The sequence below is a fragment of the Rhinoraja longicauda genome, chromosome 9, assembly GCF_053455715.1.
Source record: "Rhinoraja longicauda isolate Sanriku21f chromosome 9, sRhiLon1.1, whole genome shotgun sequence".
NCBI classification, from domain to species: Eukaryota; Metazoa; Chordata; class Chondrichthyes; order Rajiformes; family Arhynchobatidae; genus Rhinoraja; species Rhinoraja longicauda.
Window position 1 is genome coordinate 59237449 of NC_135961.1, and position 23274 is coordinate 59260722.

Consider the following 23274-nt stretch of genomic DNA (forward strand, 5'->3'; position numbering starts at 1 on the left):
GGAATTTAGAAGACTGAGGGGGGATCTTATTGAAACATATAAAATTCTTAAGGGGTTGGAGAGGCTAGATGCGGGAAGATTGTTCCCGAGTATAAGAAAATAGCTGCAGATGCTGGTACAAATCGATTTATTCACAAAATGCTGGAGTAACTCAGCAGGTCAGGCAGCATCTCGGGAGAGAAGGAATGGGTGACGTTTCGGGTCGAGACCCTTCTTCAGACTGATGTCGGGGGTGGGACAAAGGAAGGATATAGGTGGAGACAGGAAGATAGAGGGAGATCTGGGAAGGAGGAGGGGAAGGGAGGGACAGAGGAGCTATCTGAAGTTGGAGAAGTCAACGTTCATACCACCGGGCCGCAAACTGCCCAGGCGAAATATGAGGTGCTGCTCCTCCAATTTCCGGCGGGCCTCACTATGGCACTGGAGGAGGCCCATGACAGAGAGGTCAGACTGGGAATGGGAGGGGGAGTTGAAGTGCTGGGCCACCGGGAGATCAGTGGCGTTAATGCGGACCGAGCGCAGGTGTTCAGCGAAGCGATCGCCGAGCCTGCGCTTGGTTTCGCCGATATAGATGAGTTGACATCTAGAGCAGCGGATGCAATAGATGAGGTTGGAGGAGGTGCAGGTGAACCTCTGTCTCACCTGGAAAGAATGTTTGGGTCCTTTGATGGAGTTGAGGGGGGAGGTAAAGGGACAGGTGTTGCATCTCGTGCGGTTGCAAGGGAAAGTGCCCGGGGTTAGGGTGGTTTGGGTAGGAAGGGACGAGTGGACCAGGGAGTTGCGGAGGGAACGGTCTCTGCGGAATGCAGAGAGGGGAGGGGATGGGAAGATATGGCCAGTGGTGGGGTCCTGTTGTAGGTGACGGAAATGTTGGTGGATGATATGTTGGATCCGCTGGCTGGTGGGGTGGAAGGTGAGAACGAGGGGGATCCTGTCCTTGTTGCGAGTGGGGGGATGGGGAGCAAGAGCGGAGCTGCGGGATGTAGAAGAGACCCTAGTGAGAGCCTCATCTATAATGGAGGAGGGGAAGCCCCGTTTTCTGAAAAACGAGGACATCTCGGAAGCCCTAGTCTGAAACACCTCATCCCGGGCACAGATGCGGCGTAGACGGAGGAATTGGGAGTAGGGGATAGACTTTTTGCAGGGGACCGGGTGGGAAGAAGTGTAGTCCAGATAGCTGTGCGAGTCGGTGGGCTTGTAATAAATGTCCGTCACTAATTTTTCTCCTGTGATGGAGATGGTGAGGTCCAGAAACGGGAGGGAGATGTCAGAGATAGTCCAGGTATATTTAAGGGCAGGATGGAAATTGGAGGTGAAGTGTATAAAGTCAGTGAGTTCTGCATGGGTGCAAGAGGTAGCACCAATGCAGTCGTCGATGTAGCGGAGGTAGAGTTCGGGGATGGGGCCAGTGTACGTCTGGAACAGGGATTGTTCGACGTACCCGACAAAGAGGCAGGCGTAGCTAGGGCCCATGCGAGTGCCCATAGCTACGCCTCTGGTTTGGAGGAAGTGGGAGGAGTCAAAGGAGAAGTTGTTGAGGGTAAGAACCAGCTCTGCTAGGCGGAGGAGAGTGTTGGTCGATGGGGATTGGCTGGTTCTACGGTCGAGGAAGAAACGGAGGGCTTCGAGACCATCCTTGTGGGGGATGGAAGTGTAGAGTGTAGATGGAAGTGTAGATTGTTCCCGATGTTGGGGAAGTCCAGAACCAGGGGTCACAGCTTAAGGATAAGGGGGAAGTCTTTTAGGACCGAGATGAGAAAACATTTCTTTACACAGAGAGTGGTGAGTCTGTGGAATTCTCTGCCACAGAAGGTAGTTGAGGCCAGTTCATTGGCTATATTTAAGAGGGAGTTAGATGTGGCCCTTATGGCTAGAGGGATCAGGGGGTATGGAGAGAAGGCAGGTACAGGCTACTGAGCTGGATGATCAGCCATGATCATATTGAATGGCGGTGCAGGCTCGAATGGCTGAATGGCCTACTCCTGCACCTATTTTCTATGTTAGTGGAACTGTTAATTTTTAAATACAAAATGTGACTAATTTTAATTTCCATTTCTTAGTCACTTAATTTTCACACAAATGGTAAAGCTGGAGTTAATGCACATTAATGAGAATGGAGTTGAATATAAATAGCCTTTTCAAATGCCTATCTTTGTTTACTACTTGAAAAATGGATGGAAATTAATAAGAATATATATGTTGTAATTCTTTACAAACTGAACTTTGGAGTTGTTTGTGGTAACCTACATAAAGCACAAATCCAGCTTTTTGGAGATAAATGTCTGGTTGTTTTTGTATGGACTGAGATTGCCCAGAATACAGCTGAAAATGCACATTTTATTTTACAGGACTCTTCAATCATTGACTTCTATCCTGATGATTTTGCACTTGATTTAAATGGAAAGAAATTTGCTTGGCAAGGTATGATTTTTGACTTTCCATGAATATTCCCTCAAATCCTAATGTGTTTCTCCTGTTATTAGTTTTAAATCAGGATTGTAGACAATTGTATTTTTTCAGGAATTTATATGTACAAGCAGTAGGATATGTAAAACCCAGTGTACAAATTAAAAGTGGAAGTAGATGTGAAAAAGGATGTCTTGTGCAGGAAGCAATTTGACTACATTATGATTCAGGAGCTGAACAAGGATCAACAATGAGTGGGTAATTTTGGCTGTCATTAGTAACATGAATAAGTATGAGTCAGATGGTAGGATTCCTGTTATTTCTATCTTGTGTTATAATCAGATTGTATTTTTTATTTTCTATTAATATTCAGGTTAGAAAGAAATATTGAACTCCTGAGTACAGAGCTAGATTTTTTATGTTTCAAAGTTAATAAGGAAAATAGGTATTATTTAACGAGGACAGTGAACAATTTAGATCTCCATATTATAAAATGGAGGCACAGGAGAAGGTCAAAAATGATTTCCAGTATGGTGTCAGAACTGGAGATTGCACCTAAAAGGAGGATTAATGGAGGTCTTCAGGGTTATGGAAAGGTAGGTGCAGAGAAAATATTATTACTAGCAGGCAAGACCACAATGAGAGGCTATGAATACAAGGTCATAATAGCAGTGAATGGAATGTCAATCTAAACAGTCATAATAGCCCTTATTGGCTTTTGTGTGTTAAGTAAGCTTTCCTGCAGACTCGCCACAAACAACGATTTGTTGTTGGACTAAAACTCCAAAGAATTTTGAGAATGATCTTTTTTTAAAAATCAATGCCTCGGCAGGAAAGGGCAGCTAACCTTTGAAACAGATTGGAAATTAGAGGCAACGGATTTTGGTGTGGTCAAGATGAATAACTACAATTTACTTTGCTGACAGCACACATTGCAGCCACAGTGGTGGAGAGAATGAATGTTCATTGGTGGCTGTGGTGGTGATCAGGAAGGCAGCTTTATTGAAGACTAGACCAAGTTGGCCCGTTGGGCCCATTCCTCGTAGAGGGGGGACAGGGAAGGGGAGAGGGTGTCGTGACTGAGTGAGCCCTATCCCCCCCTCCCCCTCTCCTGACCCTCACCTCCCTTCCTCCCCCCACCCCCACTTTCCCCTCCTCCCCACCCCCACTCTCTACTGTCCCCCCCTTCCCCCACCCTCCCCTCCACCCACTCGGCCGCTACGCCCACTCCCCTCCGTGGAGCCGTTGGCTGCGAAAAGCACTTACCAGTGCCCGTGCGTTCAACGCTGTTTGCTGACGCTGTTTGTCCCTCTCTGGCGGGGAGGGGCGAGGGAAGGACTGAGGCCGGGCGAGGGGAGAGGGAAGGACTGAGGCCGGGCGAGAGGCGAGGGGAGAGGGAAGGACTGAGGCCGGGCGAGAGGCGAGGGAAGGACTGAGGCCGGGCGAGAAGGGATAGGGAACGACTGAGCGCAGGCGGGTGGCGGCCATCTTGTTTTGGCGAGTGAGGAGCAAATGAAGTGGAAGGTGGAGCATTGTGACGTCACACGCTGAGTAGTTTGAGGAAATGGGTTATTAAGTGAATTCTTAAACTTTAAAATCTCTAGCTTTAAAAATGTCGCTTCAATTTGAATGAGAGTTGTTACATATTATGGCCAGGATAATGGTGAGTAAGGTGGTGCAAAAATCGTGGCACTATGGTGTACCGTTTTGGCTGTGCGAACCATAAAAGGTATGTTGTGGTCAAACACACATACATACGGACAGATAGTTTTAGATAGATAGACAGACAGACAGACTGACGGTTGAGGTTCTTTAGGATTGAAGCAGCACTCAATCCAGGAGAAGAGTCAACCATAGATAAACATTTTACTTTTTCCAATGTACCATCAATTCAAATGTGTGCATGGAAAAACATTCCAGACCTGCATTATCATTGATGCATTTCATTTATTCTACTTCTTAATCTGATGCACTGATATTTGAGGTGTTCATGGCAGCGAAGGATGTTTCGTCTGCTTTTTATCATGTCTGTCCAATTAAATGCATCTTTTACAGGGCTTCTAAAGTAAGTCAAAGTTTTAGTTTTGTCTCTTCTCCCATATGCTTATTTCCTCTGGCCAGAGCAGTCATTTTCAGAGGCAAATGAGACACAGCTCTTCCATTTTCTGGATCGCAGTTAACATTGAGTTCTCTGGCAGTTAAACGTTGTGTAAGAACATTACTTGCCAAAAGCTCGTCCCCCATTGCCGTTAATGTCTTCTGCAGTCTTCCAATATAGCAATACCTGTTTGAAAAGTTTCAGATGGGGATGGAATGTCTCTACACTGTTTCCTTTGAAGCATTTGTCCAGATTGCATGAAGAATTGTGCTTAGCCCAGCATTGTCCTGTGGTCAGAGTTATTTTGAGAAGCAGGTGATGTTGTTGGGTTATGTCAGTCATGATTGAAATTGCTCAATCATTTAAAACTATTGAAAGTTGACCATATTGCATCAGGCTACATAGTAAACTACAAAAAATGGGTTTTTGTGTGCAACTTTTGGAATAATGTTGGGAGTATCTGTGCGAACCACAATACATCCCTGATACCTACTCTCTGTGCATATAAAATGGTGCAGCATCACTATTGAGATTTGGAATTTATATTCTGAATGGTTAAATATAGAGTAGGATAAATACCAGAGTATTTAAGAGGCACTTTGGATCGTACTTGGATTGCCACTGGATGAGTAACAAGAAATTTTCAATTGCTATGCAAGCCCAATCGATGTGTATTGCCTAGTTATTTCCTGCACTAATAGGAGTCTTGTCTGCCTCTTTAGGTGTTGCACTTCTACCATTTGTTGATGAACGGCGGCTTAGAGCCGCTCTAGAAAAGGTTTACCCTGATCTCGGCACCGATGAAAGTAAGTATGTCCATTCGGTTTTTAGTATCTAAAACACAAAACGGCAAAAATAGTGACGGTGAACAATTGATTTGGTTTAATCATTTCACATAAGGCGAGTCATTTTAAAAAAATTATTGCACGTTACGAATATAGATTATTTTCATAAACTTAAGTTTAAGATTTCTCTTTCGGTACAATTTTTAAGTCACGTTTACTTTGTCATGCGCCCGTGTGGTGAGGGACAGGTACAGTGAAGATCTTGTTACACCATCACAGGAATATAGACTTAGACACCACACAAAACCATAAATTATACATAAATTACACACATTCTACAAGACGGAGAAAGGAAGAAAATGCAACCAAAAAAAAGGATAGCAATGCAAAAACACAATTGGGAAAACTCTAACTCCTGCTTAATGGTAGCCGTGAAGGTTTGGACTGGATAGTAGGGATCCTTAATGATAGATGTCATCATTGAATTTAGAAGAAAAGATGCTAGAAATGGTTATATTGGATTAAAATCGAGTATCTTAATTGCAGTTCGACGTAATAGCCTTGGGAGCGATGTGATATTTGTTGGAAAGCACCACAAAGTATTCGACTTTATTGCTGAGTTGCAAAATGGTGATACTGAGGCAAGTTTGAAACATTTAATTTATATTGCTGCTTGCTGAGTATTTTCCTCAATGTATTTTTACCTATCCTTACAAAATGAAACTTGTCGTTAAAGGCTGTAGAGATGCCTCCTGAACTTTGCCATGGTATAAAAGGTCTTCTAACATTGGCTATTGATGTAATAAAGCCAGGAAAGTAAGTGCTTATTCTATCAAAATATTTATAATATAGTAAATACTGTGATCATATTATGTAGATCTAATTGTAAATTTGAGTGGCAGAAAAGCTGTGTCCCACAGATTTTTGCAGGATTCCGTTAATAAGTGTAATATTTTGTTTCTGTCAAAAAGAACTCATCTGTGCAGGGGGAGTACTAGAAAGATGAATGTAATTCATATTGTGAAAATGCACTTCATTTTTCAAGGTAGTCAAGTGCTCCTTTGTGGGCTGGAAGGTTGAGGTCCAAACTTGTCAACAGATAAAACCGGTTTCCCAATTATTCATTGTGCGCTGCTCTGAATCCTAATTTGAAAGGAAATGGTGTGTGTTTATTTGTAGGATAAGGGATTTGCCATGTACACAATGACATACATGATCAGTAACTTGAGGTGTGTTGATTAAATGCGAATTCAGGGTAATTAGTTGCTTTAAAAATGCTAAGATGGCTTTGCAAGACACTTGTTTGATATTTGATTGCACAATTTTTTTTCCCTTAGGCCAGTTGTTTCTCCCATTCCAGCATTGAACGATATTGTTGAGAATAATGCATGCAGGTGCGTGAAAATGTATTAGTCGTACTTCATAAAATTTATTTTGTTTTGTTGATGTGTGTTAAAAAGAGGTATCTTCCTAATCTAAATTTTTCCCTATCCACTTACAGTATACTATTCAAGGACCCTCAGTTTGAAGATGACTATATATTCAAAGCTACTTTAATACCAACAGCAATGTGAGTAATACCTTCCAAAATGCATTTTTATTTTATTGTAGCATTCACAAAATGTATCCCAATACTCATCTGTTTAAGTGTTGTCCCCACTTCTCACTTAGTTCTCACTTGGAGATACAAAAGTTACTAAAGAGCAGCCAGCGTGGATATATTAAATGGAAATTGTGTCCAAAGGAAAAACCTGGAATGTGGAACTAAATTGGGCGGGGAAGATTATGATTTTGACATAATCACCCCTGTTATTGTACACTGAACCGGCAAAATGGTCGTCTGGCTTGAAAGATGTAATGTTCATTAAATTGTTTGGTGCCTCGTTTCTTTTTCAGAAAGCTTCCAAAAACGCTAAAACCAGGTGATTGGGAGCAGTCTAATTCAAAACAGCCTTGGAGGCCTAGACTTGGCTTTAATCCAAATCGGCAACAGGTCCACCTGGATCAGTCAGCATTCAGGACATTAGGGTAAGTGTCATATCAGATCGTCAGAGTAAAAGTCCGGTGAAATATGCTTTGATCAAAAAGATAATTTCGACACCTCCAAGACTCTCAAGCCTGTTTATGTACTTGAGAGGACTGAAACAGGGATTCTTTTTTAAGGTAGTGGAATGTGACTACCTTTCTCTGATTCCTAAGAGTCCATTTGAAGTTAAGATCGGCCTTTTTCCACGCAAGAGGACTGTCGTTCTTGCCTTTCGACTTTGGTGATGTGTGTCCTGGTTTTCTTCCATCATTACACAACTGCTGCAATGAAGCCTATTCTGGATTCCATTCAAGGGCTTGATATAATTGTTGGTGGGTGGAAACAGTGCCTTCAGCGTGTTTATTAGATTTTGGATTTGATCCTCTCATGCCAGCTTGTGCAGAAATTAGAATGCAAGTAGAGACTATTTGCAAAATTGAATTTGTAAAGACTTGGGCATGGCGCCATTTCCACATAATCATGCCTGTCATTGAACATGAATTAGTCACATTGTTGGTCCATTTCCATTTTGACCACAGAAGTAGAGCATATAAATCATTATTGTCATTCAGATAATTACTGTTGATACAGATTTTAGCACAGACTGAAGTAGCACACTAGCTTCTAAAATTGTTTGGTGTGTTGTTTATACTTTACATGGAATCTCTGCTACTCTGCATGGTCAATCTATATGCCAGTACTTCGAGGGAACATCACCTAATGTCACCACAAAGCTTTTGCATAAGGACATGCCATAGTATATGGTCCAGATAAGTTTCTTCCCTCTCTTCTAACTTCACTAATACACCTTCTATTCTTTAATCCCTTGTTTATGTATTGAGCCTCTTACTGAGTATGTCTTGTGATGGCGTGTTTTGCTCTGCATGTCGAGAGCTTGCCTCTGAAGCCGCTCCAGAATTTGTATGTGGTTATCTGATATTTACGGCGCCCACTTCAGGCCTTCCCTGTAATTGGTGAAACTTTTCTAGTTCTGTAGCATCAAAATTTTCCATAATCTTAAAAACTGCCAGGTCATCATCTCCCAATCGTGACAGCATTAAGTCATCGTAACAGGCCCTGACAGTGTTGTCTTAGTTAAGTTCTCAATTATGCATCAGAAAAGATGTGTCTACTAACTGCTTTGTGTCTGTGAAAATAATATGATTTTGATTTGGTAATCTTGGTCCCTGGGTTGTTAATGTTCAATTTAGAATTGTTACAGATGATAGTTATAGGATTTAGACCATTGTGAAGGCTTTTGACTTAAATTCCCACCACTCAAATCAAAACACATTTAGTTAGTTAAAGTAAAAATAACCTGATTTGTATTATATGCACAAGTGTACATATTGTCTCTTTAATTTTATTTTAGCCATGTTATGTCAAAAGAGCGCACTCAGGGTGTGTACAGTTACACTCCTCCGCCTAGTTATCAACAAGCGAAAAATTCTCGTCCCCCACTGATGAGAGCACCACCATCTCTAACTGTCCCACTGCCAAGTAAGTTTTCTGATGAACATGATTGACAGAGTAAGTAGTAAACTTGTCATAAACTAAGACCTGATTTGCCAAATTTGCAGAAATAGGTTTCTATTTTACAAATGAAAATAAAACGCGAGTAGTTGAGTTACAAGTTGCAAAGCAATGGTCGAGTTGCTGTATTTGATCACTGGCCATTAAGAAAACTAATTTCAAAACTGAAAAGATTTTAATTTCCCTTCCTGACTTTCTGCTTGCTGGCATATAAATGTTTTTTCACCCCACCCCATCCCAACCCCCATATTTGATACATTGTTCATGCAAATTAGTACCCAGTACACTTTCCTTTTGAAAAGTCTTCAAATATGGTGGCTCCCTCTTGTTTTCATCCACATCATCCCAACAAGTAAGAGCTGAAGAGTCAATATTTTTTTCCCTAGTCTCAGAAAACCTTGTAAAGGAGGGGGAGGTATCTGGCTGTCTGATAATCCTCGTGTTCATTCCACTTCTTGGACCAGCATCTGCAGTTATTTTCCTACACCACCTCTTGGAAATATCATTTGAAAACATGAAGTAGCTCTTCTCCAAATTGATAAATATATTTTCAAGAGTAGAAAAGATTTGCACTACATAATGGAAAGGGAATTTAAGGTGCAACAACTATGATGGGGCCATTGATATTTTGAAAAATCCTGTCTTTCAATAGTTCAGCTTTGTCAAGGACACAACTTTCCTTTTAATGGTACAGTGCCCTCCATAATGTTTGGGACAAAAACATTTATTTATTTGCCTCTCTACTCCACAATTTGGGATTTGTAATAGGAAAAAATCACATGTGGTTAAAGTGCACATTGTCAGATTTTAATAAAGGCCATTTTTATACATTTTGAGTTCACCATGTAAAAAGAAAATACAGCAATGTTTATACATAGTCCCCCCCCCCCCCCCCCCCCCCATTTCAGGGCACCATAATGTTGGGGACACAGCAATGTCATGTAAATGAAAGTAGCCATGTTTAGTATTTTGGTGCATATCCTTTGCATGCAATAACTGCTTGAAGTCTGTGATTCCTGGACATCACCCGTTGCTGGGTGTCTTCTCTGGTGATGCTCTGCCAGGCCTGTATTGCAGCCACCTTTAGCTTGTGCTTGTTTTGGGGGCTAGTCCAGTCCAGTTTTCTCGTCAGCATATAAAAGGAATGCTCAATTAGGTTCAGAGCGGGTGACTTGGCCACTCAAGAGTTGACCATTTTTTTAGCTTTGATAAACTCCTTTGTTGCATTAGCAGTACGTTTGGGATCATGTCTTGCTGTAGAGTGAACCGCCGGCCAATGAGTTTTGAGGCATTTGTTTGAACTTGAGCAGATAGGATGTGTCTATACACTTCAGAATTCATTATGCTACTACCATCAGCAGTTGTGTCATCAATTAAGATAAGTGAGCCAGTACCTTCAGCAGCCATACATGCCCAGGCCATAACACCCCCACCACCACTGTTTCACAGATGAGGTGGTATGCTTTGGATCTTGTGCAGTTCCTTCTCTCCTCTATACTTTACTCTTGCCATCACTCTGATATAAGTTAATATTCGTCACATTTTTCCAGAACTGTGGTTGCTCTTTTAAGTACTTCTTGGCAAACTGTAACCTGGCCATCCTATTTTTGCGGCTAACGAGTAGTTTGCAGTGTAGCCTCTGTATTTCTGTTCATGAAGTCTTCTTTGGACAGTGGTCATTGACAAATCCACACCTGACTCCTGAAGAGTGTTTCTGATCTGTTGGACAGGTGTTTGAGGATTTTTCTTTATTCTAGAGAGAATTCTTCGGTCATCAGCTGTGGAGGTCTTCCTTGGCCTGCCAGTCCCATTGCTATTAGTAAGCTCACCAGTGCTCTCTGTTTTCTTAATGATGTTCCAAACATTTGATTTTGATAAGCCTACGGTTTGGCTGATGTCTCTAACAGTTTTATTCTCGTTTCTCAGTCTCATAATGGCTTATTTGACTTTCATTGGCACAACTTTGGTCCTTATGTTGATAAACAGCAATAAAAGTTTCCAAAGGTGATGGAAAGACTGGAGGAAAGACTAGGTGCTGAGAGCTCTCTTATACCTGCATTACGGAGACAATTAAACACACCTGAGCAATTACAAACACCTGTGAAGCCATGTGTCCCAAACATTATGGTGCCCTGAAATGGTGGGGGGGGGAGGGACGACTATGTATAAACAGAGCTGTAATTTCTACATGGTGAAACCAAAATGTATAAAAATACCCTTTAATAAAATCTGACAATGTGCACTTTAACCACATGTGAATTTTTTATATTACAAATCTAAAATTGTGGAGTACAGAGGCAAATAAATAAATGATGGGTCTTTGTCCCAAACATTATGGAGGGCACTGTACATTAATGGGAAAGTTAGAACGTTTTAAAGCGTTCATATCTCATGCACTGCAAGCTCATGGTCCCTCCATGCTACATATTTGTCTCTTAATGGTATTTGCGCACCTGCTGTCGAGATGATGTGGTGAACTTCCCTTGGATGTTTGGTGTTTAAAACAAGAGTAGCTGCCTTCTCAGGAGCTAAACCAATGTTGGATTACCACATGGCTTGCCATCTGGGCACTTTAATTCTTTAAAAATACCTGTAGGATGATATTCATGTTGAACGGGAGAGGTCTCCTGGCTTACGTTCTCACACTGTTTTCAAAATCAGCATGAATGCATGGTCAAAAGCCTGGTGTTTGCTACCGCTTCAGATGAAATTGTCTGTCCCTCTTCTCGTCACCTTAAACCGTCCCACAAGCCTCTTCCCTCGCCCCCAAAATCCCATGTGTTCCATGTGGTATGCTGAAAATCAAGAAAGTGATAATTGCAGGCAGCCTATTATAAACAAGGAGAAAAATAACAATTTTAATGGGGAGGTAAAGAGTCGAGGGAATACTGGAATAGAAAGATGGAACGCGTGTAAACATGTGTCCTTTAGCAGTTTCCACCCTCTCACCTGTCTTCACTTGCTGATGGATCCTGGTTTTTCTGCCCATGCTCCCTTGTATGTGCTCTGAGAGTACATTGGGGTGGTGCAGTGGTAGAGTTGCTGCCTCACAGTGCAGGAGACCTGGGTTTGATCCTGATTACGGGGTGCTTATCTAAACGGTGTTTGTACCTTCTCCCTGTAACCTGTGTAGGTTTTCTCTGGGAAGCTCCGGTTTCCTCCCATAATCAAAAGATGCACAGGTTTGTAGGCTAATTGTCTTGGTATGAATGTAAATTGTCCCTTGTGTGAGTAGGATAGTGTTAGTGTGCAGGGATTGCTGGTCAGCCAGAAATCTGGTGTGCAGCTGGCCAAAATACTCAGAGGTTTGTTACACAGAAACATGGAAAATAAGTGCAGGAGTAGGCCAGGATTCAATGTGATCATGGCTGATTATCCATAATCAGTACCCCGTTCCTGCCTTCTCCCTATATCCCTGGATTCCTCTAGCCCTAAGAGCTCTTTCTAACTCTTTTGAATGCATCTAGTGAATTGGCCTCCACTGCCTTCTGAGGCAGGGAATTCCACAAATTCACAACTCTCTGGGTGACAAGGTTTTTCCTCGTCTCAGTTCTAAATGGCCTACCCCTTAATCTTAAACTGTGGCCCCTGGTTCTGGACTCCCCCAACATCGGGAACCTGTTTCCTGCATCTAGCTTGTCCAATCCCTGAAGAATTTTATATGTTTCTATAAGATCTCCTCCCATCCTTCTAAATTCCAGTGAATACAAGCCCAGTAGTTCCATTCTTTCGTCTTGACAGTCCCGCCATCCCGGGAATTAACCTGGTGAACCTACGCTGCACTCCCTCAACAGCAAGAATGTCCTTCCCCAAATTAGGAGACCAAAACTGCACACAATATTCCAGGTGTGGTCTCACAGTAGGACTCTCAGTACAACTGCAGCAGGACCTCCTTGCTTCTAAACTCAAATCCTCTCACAATGAAAGCCCACTTGCCATTAGCTTTCTTCACTGCCTGCTGAACCTGCAGGCGTACTTTCAGTGACTGATGTACAAGGACACCCCAGGTCTCGTTGCACTTCCCCTTTTTCTAATCTAACATCATTCAGATAATAATCTGCCGCCTTGTTCTTGCCACCAAGATGGATAACCTCATATTCATCCACATTATACTGCATCTGCCCACTCACCCAACCTATCCAAGTCACTCTGCATCCTCTTCACAGTACACACTGCCACCCAGCTTTGTGTCATCTGCAAATTTGCTAATGTTACTTTTAATTCCTTCATCTAAATCATTAATATATATTGTAAATAGCTACGGTCCCAACACCGAGCCTTGCGGCATCCGACTAGTCACTGCCTGCCAGTTAATTCCTACTATTTGTTTCGTGTCTGTCAACCAATTTTCTATCCATGTCAATACCCTACCCCCAATACCATGTGCTCTAATTTTGCCCACTAATCTGTGTGGGACCTTATCAAAGGCTTTCTGAAAGTCCAGTTACACTGCACCCTGTGGCTCTCCCTTATCCATTTTACTTGTTGCATCCTCAAAAAATTCCAGAAGATTAGTCAAGCAAGATTTCCCCTTCATAAATCCATGCTGACTTGGACCAATCCTGTTACTGCTATCCAAATAATTGACTCCAGCATCTTCCCTACCACCGATGTCAGGCTAACTGGTCTATAATTCTCTGTTTTCTCTCCCTCCTTTCTGTTTACAGATGTTAATGCATCTAGTTCCACTACTCTATTTAAATTTTAATTGTTAACTGTTTTCTATTTGTCACTGGAAGTGGAAAACACAATAGAGTTTTTTTTAAAGGGTAAAAAGAGGCCCCTTGTCTAACAGATGTATGCCATCGTTGAACTTTCGCAAAGTTCTAACTCCCTACTTTGGCTAACCATTTAAATCCACCTTTCTGTTTCTTTCTCCCTCATGTACCTGTCTTGCATCCTCATAAATGCATCAAGCTGTTTTGCTCATCCAGTTGTGCTAGAAAATGCCATATTCCCACCTCAACTAACACTGAATTCTAATTGCTAGCTTTGCTTTTGGATTTTGGTTAGTTGAGAATCAGAAGCCCGTTTTTAATGTTGGATACCTCTGGTTATTATTGGCATGTTATGAATTCAAAACAGTAAGCAGGCTTTTCAACTCTATCCCCCACCCAAGTCACACTAGCTTCTTATTTTCACCCTACAAACAGCCTGTTTCCTTTAACATTGTTACTTCTTTTGCATATCTTTCATTCATTGTTCTTTATCTCTCCACATCACCATCTATATCTCTCCTTTTCCTTATCCCTAACCGGTCTGAAGAAGGGTCTCAACCCGAAACGTCACCCATTCCTTCTGTAGAGATGCTGCCTGTCCCACTGAGTTACTCCAGCTTTTTGTGTATATTTTCAATTAGATATTTTTTAATCCAGGTGTGTCCGATCAGAACTCATTGGTACCATTATTTAATATCTGACTTCTATGTACTGATGTTTCTCAGCACTCATTATCCAATTAAATCGATTTTAATTTTTTTTAGAATTATGTCAAACTTTTTTGTCAATTTGATGTAGGAGGTTTTATTATTATTTTAAGGAAAGGAATGGATTCTGAATGTTACGGGTATATTAAACAAAATAATTGAGTCGTAAACTAGCAGATCTCTACAAACTACATTTCCAAACCTACACGCACGCGTTTGATTTGGATGCAGCTCAGAATATTGTATCTACGGAAAATGTCTGTTGGGGTAGGAGAGCATTCAATGCTTCCACCATTGGGGATATTTAACACTTGAGATAAATGGTTTTTCTGATTTAGGCACTCGGAGGAAATTGTGTTATCATAAACCAGCATCCTATTGTCTTACATTGCACCCATTGCAGAAGATAGAGTTTAAAACACTTGTGTTTTGTAGGTGCAGTTTGGAATATATGATCATGCAGTCTTTTCATGGATTTCCTTTTGAATATGTATATTGGTCTCATTTCATGACCTCAACTCATTCCTTCTATTTTGCGGTTTGTAGAATTGATGTATCTTTTCATTTCCAGTTCTTAATTTTCTTAATTCTTTATGAAATTGGAGGATCAGAAAAGCACCACATTTAGATCCCGTTTTGCTGTTATAAAACATTTTAAATTTGAATTAATAGCGCAATAATATAATTGTATTTATTCCACTGATATCCACGCCACCGACCCACGGTTTCGTTTTGTCTGTAGAAAATTATGTCAAAGGTTAGTGGCGCTGAGAATTGGTCATAGATAGAGGAAGGTCAGGCCAGTCAATCAGAATGTTACTGCTTTCTTCCCCTTCTACCCCAAAAATATATGTTGTAGGTGTTTCCATCAGCAGTCTCTGATTTGATTGGGATATTTTAGTCTACGTACTGCTGATGAATTGCCTGAATGTTGATAACTTGTGGGAGTCAAGTGCAGTCTGCAAGCACTCAATGTGAATAGCATATTTGGTTTTCACATTGAGTGAAAGCTGAATCTGATTTATGATGTGCTTTCCATTTCATTGTAAGCTCACCAATTAACTGCATTTGAAAATTGGTTTTGATTAGTGCAATCAGTAAACACCAAGGCCTTTCCTGATTGTCACACTGATTAGAAGTGTTCTCACTTCAGTTCACAGTGGAAATATTAATAAGCATCTAAAAGTATGGCCTGATGGTGTTGAAAAATAATGAACTTTCCCCTCTGCAATTTTATCTTCCATTTTTTAAGCAAACATCTTTTTTTTTAATTGAAAAAAAATCTGCTTTTGGGTATGTCGTCATATTTTCTTGCAATGTATCATGATCTGATCCAGTTATATCAACATATTAATTTTGCAGCTTGATAGCTTGATTCCTCTCTCTTGACATCTGCAAAGATTGTGCAAATTGTTCAAGAAACATGCAGTGATTCTCACAAGCCATGACCTAATCAGTTTTCATTAAAACCTATGAACTCTCACTCAAATATATCTGAATCTTAAGCATTTAAAGTGTGATCAAAATTGTGACTATAATTTTTCCAAATAGGATATGCAGTTAGAAATTTAGTTCATTGTCATCTTTTAATATAGTAATTCCAATTTTTATAATAGCATTAAACTTACTTAAACGTGTTCAAGGTCCCTATCTCTAATAATTATTGTCGTTGCTATTTAATCAGTTCCTATTGTATTAGCTTGCCAGAAATGATCTTTTTATACTTTAGAACTACTATCAGATATATCGAGGTATATTTATTCCCTCCGTGCCATGCAGTGCAGTCTTTGTACAACACCTTTCAGGATGTCAGGGCCAGTAACCATTACAAAATCGCAATGTATTTCTTTGCTGAAGTTGGATTGTTTGCTTCTTCAGAATATGAACCAATCTGTCACCTATACATTAAAACGTTATGGCAAATATAAATTGGATTAGCTTAGTTTATTGTTTTATATAACAGGGAGGAATGATATTCCTTGTTTGTATGTAGCTTAGAGTAAACCTTAGATAAAATAATGATAAATACAACAGTAAGCACATTCAGAAGACACAAAGCACTGGAGTAACTCAGCAGGTCAGGAAGCTTCCCTGGTGTATGTGGATAAGTGATATTTCGGGCCTGGGCTCTTCTTCGGGCTTTAGATAAATCCAATGATATACGAAACAGCAGAATTGTGCTAGATTGTATGTGAAATCTGTACCCTTTCTGAACACTGGACAACTTGTTTGTGATCATGTATAATCTTTCCTCTGACTGGTTAACATGCAACAAAAAGCTTTTCACTGTAGCTCTGGTACATTTGACACCAAAGTAAACTAAACAAAGTAAGTAATATAACAGAATAACTGACTCAGGTAGAGTTAGGAGTATGTTGCAGTACCTCCGGGAAGAGGGAATGATTGGTTCTGAAGTGCAGTTAGTTCGATAACAAATGCGATTGCTGATTACTTTGCTCATATTCATCGGTGGCACTGAAGCACGCAATGACGGTAGTCATGGCTTAGAAACATCCAAACATTCCCCAAAACATAATGCACCTGGAGAGGCACAGCATGGACCAAACCCTTCAGAGCGCCGGGTCCATGCCAACCATCCACTACTTATTTGTACTAATCCTCCATTAATCCCAATTTTTTATTCTTATAAAAAAACTCTTCTCGCTCTTCCCAAATTACTGTCTCAACAAAATAATTGTTTAATTTAAAATTTTAAATGTTATAGACAAAGGCTTTTTAACTGATTCTGAAGAATCGGGCAAATGGGCAAAATGAATCCTATCCAGTTTCCGATTATGTGGTACACAGTCCACGCGCCGTTGAAATTATTAATCGTGCGCAATCAGTAGCTGTCAAAGACACATTCCTCATCCACTCCAGTCTGCTCCCTTTTTTCTCTCTGCTTTCATCTGTCTCATCAATTCCTAAAAGCTATAATATGAGTATTCTGGTTGCTGGCTGCCAACTCCACACATGCTGATTTGAGCTTTCAAAATCTAGTTCATTTGCATTTCATTTTGAAGGGATAAATGAAGTGGGGTTGACATTAGTCTGCCAATACAACCATTGATGGTATGTTTTCCTTAAACATAGATTTTATGTGAAATTCAACCACACAGATGCATTCTGAAAGATTCGCCACTGAACAATGCAATTTCAAATGATATTTATATCCCTGGTTAATATACTCACCCCAACTTCTGTTTGGGAGAGAGGGAGATGGCCTTTAGATAGTTCAGTGAACACCTTCAGTCATTATTGTTGAATATGACTTTTACCGGTACATGTACCAGGAATGTCCGAAGTGTAATATAAACAGAAAATGCTAACAGTTTCAGCAAGACAGAGGCAACACCTGTGGAAAGCGAAACCGAGTTTCAGGTTGATGAGCTTTTATCAGACGAAAGGTCATCAAACTGAAACATTATCTCTTTGTCTCCCAGCACTGATTCTGTCTGACGTAACGATCTCCAGCATTTTCTTTTTTCTTTTAAATATTCAGCATCTGGATTACAGTGCTTTGCTGTGTGCCCAATGTATGCCCAATTTGTCTTGGCTTGCTGGCCATTGTCCGATGGCTTGATTATTGTTGTAGGTGGGAATTGGGCGAAGAGAGCAGGAGGTAAATTCTACAGGAAAAATAAGCTCTGACAGGACATGGGGCACAGATGCAGGAAAACTGGTGACCTGGTTCAGGACAAAGATAACTGGTTAAAATCCTTTTGCGCTTGATGTTAGTTCTCATGATGCTTGTACATTTTATGAGATATGTATGTGCAAGGTTTTAAGATCATGGTTCGTCTCAGAGAAACTTCATTTAATCTCTGAAGTTCTGTTTGATTCTTCTGATATGGGCTGCTTTAGCGGCTTATGAACGACATTTAGAAAAACCTAACGGCACATCTTGGTCTGATGATGGATGGTGGAACCAAAACATGCTCAAGTTTGCATATCGTGAATTTCAGTGGTTGGAGACTAGGATGAGAGGCAGCAAAACCTTTGCCTAGACTGAAGGCACAACTTTCCAAAATAAGGAAGTGTTGGAGAAAATCAATGGCTTCTATTACTCGAAACTGAAGGCTCGGTTGGAAATTTGAAATTGTAATTCTATTGTGTCAGGGATGGTCGATGGAAGCTGCAAAAGTTTTTCTGAATGCAGGAATATATTACGGTTGGAGGGGATAACAGTCTTGAGGATAAAGGAAAGTGGACATATGTAATGTTGAAGACCATGGGAGTATGCGTCATATGATAAACTGTGATTGTGAATATTGGTGAATATCATTTTTGCAGAGAAAAATGTAGAGGAAACAGAAATTGAAGGCGAGTAGATGAGGGCTGTGTCTGGATGAAGCTTGGGACTGTTGTAAAGTGATGTAGATCCTTAAGTATATAGCTAGATGAAGGGCCCATGGAAAGATGACAGGACTGACAGAGAAGCTAAGGTGTGCTCAGGGTGACCCACACTTTAGTCCGTTGGCGCAAACTATCATCAGATGGAGCCTTGCAAAAACTTACAATCTACCAGGTCCATGCAACCATTTTGTGGGAAAGAAGATTCTTGTTATTGATCTTGTTATCATTCATTAATTACATAAGCCACCGAAAAGTTATTTGATGAGCGGTGACTTAATTTCTTATGCAGTACAAGGTGTGAGCAGAAGATGGAGTGAGCAAAACCAGAAGGTGACTTAAGTAGTTTCAGCCTCAGTAAATATATTTAGGATAAGGAACCATGGTGTAGCTGTGGCAGAAGTGGAAACAGATGGCCCAAAGGGAAATACAGTAGCAATAACTGTCTTATCAAATATGCTGACAATTCTTACAGCATGGTAATTGTACAAGAATTGATTTAAAGCTTTTAGTTTTATGTATGACAAAGCAGTATTTGTTGAACAGAAGATTTTTTTTTCTTCTGGAGCTACAGCCATCTGCAGAATAGTGTGAAGATTTTCTTTCAGTCTATAGAACCAACACATGTTCCTGATTAGAAATCATACTTGTCAAACAAAGAAGACAGCATTTTTGACTCTGGATTGATTGTTCAGAATTGTGGAATGGTAATAGAACAATTTATGTGACATTCTTTTAATGTTCAGTTATTTGAGGTCCATCCATTGTTTTCGTGGAATTTCTTGTATGACAATACATTTGGCACTAAGCAGATGTAAAAGTGGCACGAAGCAGATGTAAAAGTAGGTAACTGGGATCTTTCCTTTAACACACTCACCATTTTAAGAGGTGTCTCTGAATTTCAATAGAAAGGGAGGGAATAGTTTGTTTAATTTGAAAATTTGTGGTAATTTCACATCAACTCATGCTGGTTAACAGTTCATAATCTGGTATACTTTTTACCAGTGAAAATTTTGTGTGTCCACGAAAGTGTGATGAATTTGGTCACCTGGACAGATGCGTATTAGCCTAGAGTTAAACTGAAGTGGGATTTGAGGTCTATAATCTGAGGTAGGCTTCCATCCACTATAACAAAGGCACATTCCATTAGAAAATATTATCCAATAAGATTTCGCTCAACCTTTCCACAATTTAAACATTATATTCTAGAAAAAAAAGTGATATGAGACATGATTGTGTTTGTATTAATGAAAATGTTCAAATTTGTTCTTAACGCTCCCAATTGCTGTCTTTAATGATGATTTAGTCTATACTTTCCAAAACTATAACTTCCCCTACTGTCAACTTTTATGGTTTCTTTCTAATAATCATATCTGAATGAAAAGTCTCCTTCATTGCACTAGTTTACTTTGGTTCATAAGGCTTGTTATGAAGTAAAATGTTACATCAAGCAATTGGTCAGCGCTACTTGTATTTAATGAAGTTGTTTTTCCAAATACTTTGGTGAGCAAGTGCTATGTGGAAAACAGATACCTCCATTGTAGAAAAAATTGTTGAAATATTATCTGACCCTGCTGCTAATATAAACTCCAGGTTTGATATCATAATACACAGGAGAGAAAGCAATGTAGAATAAGGAAGCATTACACCATATTTGTATCTAGGAATGTACCTGACTACTGATTTCCATTGTCGCAAGGCATAGGAAAAGATCTGATGAATAACTTGAGATTTCAAATCATTTGTATGAATGGTCCACAATCTCCTCTTGTTATAGCAGTTTGTAAATGTCAAGACTGTTAAATGCTTAACCGACTGAACTAACTTCAGACAAATAACTTTGAATATTATGCATGTTGAGTTAAATCTGCTATTTCTCCTTTTCTCGTGGGCAAGGTCAGGCGAAATTGAATGATGTGTTGAATATGTCTCAAATCAAGTATAACACAAAAAATAATTAAAAGCAAATTCCACCCTTTTGTTTGAATTTGTGTGCCTCATCTCACCTCATCAAGGTGAGAGATGATTGATTTGTTAGTTGAACATTTGCCATTTTGGACACCTAGTACCAGCATCAAGTACTTTCCAGTCATTATAACAGCAAGTTGCAAAACAGGAAGTATTTCAACATTGTGAATCAGCCCTAACCCAGGGAATATGCACGTGAATCGCTACAAATCTTTCCAACTCCTACACAGAAGAGCTAATGGTTTTGGATTCATTTTGTGAATAACTAGCGTCCTCACCCAATGTCATATTGTATTTTTTTTTAATTAGAGTGAAACGACTCCAATACTCACTTTGACAGATTATCTCATAGAGCAAGATTTGAACTCAATTTGAAAAAAGTCTTCACAAAGGTGGCGACTCCAAAAAAAACACCCTTTCAATTTTAAGTAAATCAATCTAAATTCTCTAAAATACTATTAAAATATCTTATTCTTAAATTTTAATTAAAGAAGAAAATCCTTCCCAGATACGCTTTTTTGAATTTTTTTAACAGGGTTGCAAGAGCACTAAGGGATAGATGGATTATAGGTGTCACTGCATTCCAGAAAATCACGAGCTGCACTGTCTAATAGTCAAAATATCTCCTGTGACCATGGGCATTGTGATAAATGACATTAACTAAATTAGAAGCATCTTCCAGTTTCTGCAATCAGACCATTGATTGATTGAAAGATACAGAAGGGAAGTCCACCGAGTCCACGCCGACCAATGGTCACCCATTCCCACTAGTTCTAGCTGAGATGTTTTTATAAAACTGCTAGCTGTTGACTATTGAACGGCAAGCATTTCCTGCTGCTCCAAGTCAAAGTTGGATGTACTCCTTAGTTTAAAAGTTTAAAAGAACTCCAGATGTTGGACATTAGAAATAAGAACAGAAAAAACTGGAAATACTTAGCTGGGTCTCTGAGCTGAAAGGCAGCCACACTCGCTGTGCCACAGGACTGAGGATTTCAATATTCCTATATGAAAGGTATTCAAGTCGCTCAAATTTCCTTTCAGATATGGGAAGTTCTACACAATACAGGATTGCTCACAAGCAAACTGTGGACTCCGCAGCAAAGTGGTTGACTCTTAAGTAACCACTCAAATGGCCTAGCGCATCACCAAGTTAGCATTAAATGCTGGCTGCACCCGCACTTGCTGTGAATGAGATGTAAACAGTTATTTAATCAGCAGAAGAGCTAATTGAAAGAACTAAAAATTACTTTGTAGTTTCCTAAATGTTTGCTTGGCCCTTGGATATGTGATGTTCTGCAAAAAGTGGTTTGCTTGAAACAGATGTAAAGATCTTTTTTATTAAGAAGTCTGATTACTGCTTGTGGTTTATTTGTAGTGCATAAATTATGGATGGGTTTTGAGAATAGTTATTACCGACTAATGTAGTTCTATCCATTGCAGGTTTGAGACCACAAGACTCATGGCGAAGTCCACAACCACTCTTTCAGCAGCTTATTCCTCAGCGGTAAGACCTGTAATGCACTTTTATACCTGTTTTATTCATCCTATTAGGAGCACCAATGTATTAATGCAATCTATTACTTTGTATTAATGCAATCTATTACCGTCTAAAAACAATACCGCCAGTGTGCTGGCTAGCGGGGCTGGAGGGGGAATCCACCGCTGGAGATGTGCACACATTCTCGGTGTCCTAGCATGACGTGAGGAGGGCTCTGACGCGTGTGAACACCAGGAAAGCTGTAGGCCCAGATGGTATATCTGGGCGAGTAACAAAGTCTTGTGCTACTCAGTTTGCTCCAGTGCTCACCACAATATTCAACCTCTCCTTGGCCAAGTCCGTGGTCCCTGCATGCTTCAAAAGATCCATCATCGTACCAGTGCCAAAGAATGCCTCTCCAGCTTGTTTGAATGGCTACCGACCGGTGGCCCTCACCTCGGAGGTCATGAAATGCTTAGAGGCTGATCAAGAACCACATCTGTGCCTTCCTCCCTCGCAATATGGACCCACTGCAGTTCGCATACCGTCCGAACAGATCCACGGATTATGCGGTCTCCCAGGTTCTGCACACCGCTCTCTTTCATCTTGACAGCTAGAAGGGGGGGGGCAATGTGAGGTTGCTGTTCATTGATTTTAGTTCAGCTTTCAATACAATAGTCCCCACCAGACTTGCTGAGAAGCTGCTGAAACTGGGGCTTAACACTCCCCTGTGTCCCTGGGTCCTGGACTTTCTCACCGCCAGCCCCAAGTGGTCAAGATGGGGAGACATACTTCTAACCCCCTCATCCTGAACACAGGATCCCCCCCAGGGTTGCGTCCTTAGCCCCCTACTGTACTCCCTATACACACATGACTGTGTGGCCAGGTTCAGCTCCAACTCCATCATCAGGTTTGCTGACGACACTGTGGTGGTGGGCCTGATCTCCGATAACGATGAGAAGGCCTACTGGGAGGAGGTGGCTGATCTGGCACTCTGGTGTCAGTTCAGCAGCCTCCTCTTGAATGTCACAAAAACTAAGGAGCTGAATGTGGACTTTAGAAGGGCTCAACATCCGAGGACGTACACGCCACTGGAGATAAATGGGATTACTGTGGATAGGGTGGAACGGAGACACGAACTTTGTTTCTGTGTCGTGTCTCCGTTCCCGTTGCGGCCTACCAGCGGCCATGCACCTGGGACCA

General features: G+C 40.7%; 1 protein-coding gene across 2 annotated transcripts in view; it reads left to right on the plus strand.

Annotated features, from left to right (window-relative positions):
* Nucleotides 1-23274, plus strand: part of xrn2 (5'-3' exoribonuclease 2) — a 78025-nt gene that overhangs the window by 46096 nt on the left and 8655 nt on the right. Inside the window, exons 20-28 of one of the 2 annotated variants that reach the window (XM_078405600.1) lie at nt 2349-2421; nt 5227-5310; nt 5836-5930; nt 6026-6105; nt 6627-6683; nt 6791-6859; nt 7186-7317; nt 8688-8815; nt 22020-22098. In XM_078405600.1, coding sequence (XP_078261726.1) covers nt 2349-2421; nt 5227-5310; nt 5836-5930; nt 6026-6105; nt 6627-6683; nt 6791-6859; nt 7186-7317; nt 8688-8815; nt 22020-22098 — 797 coding nt within the window. The remainder of the gene's footprint in view (nt 1-2348; nt 2422-5226; nt 5311-5835; nt 5931-6025; nt 6106-6626; nt 6684-6790; nt 6860-7185; nt 7318-8687; nt 8816-22019; nt 22099-23274) is intronic. The other variant, XM_078405601.1, reaches the window with a different exon arrangement.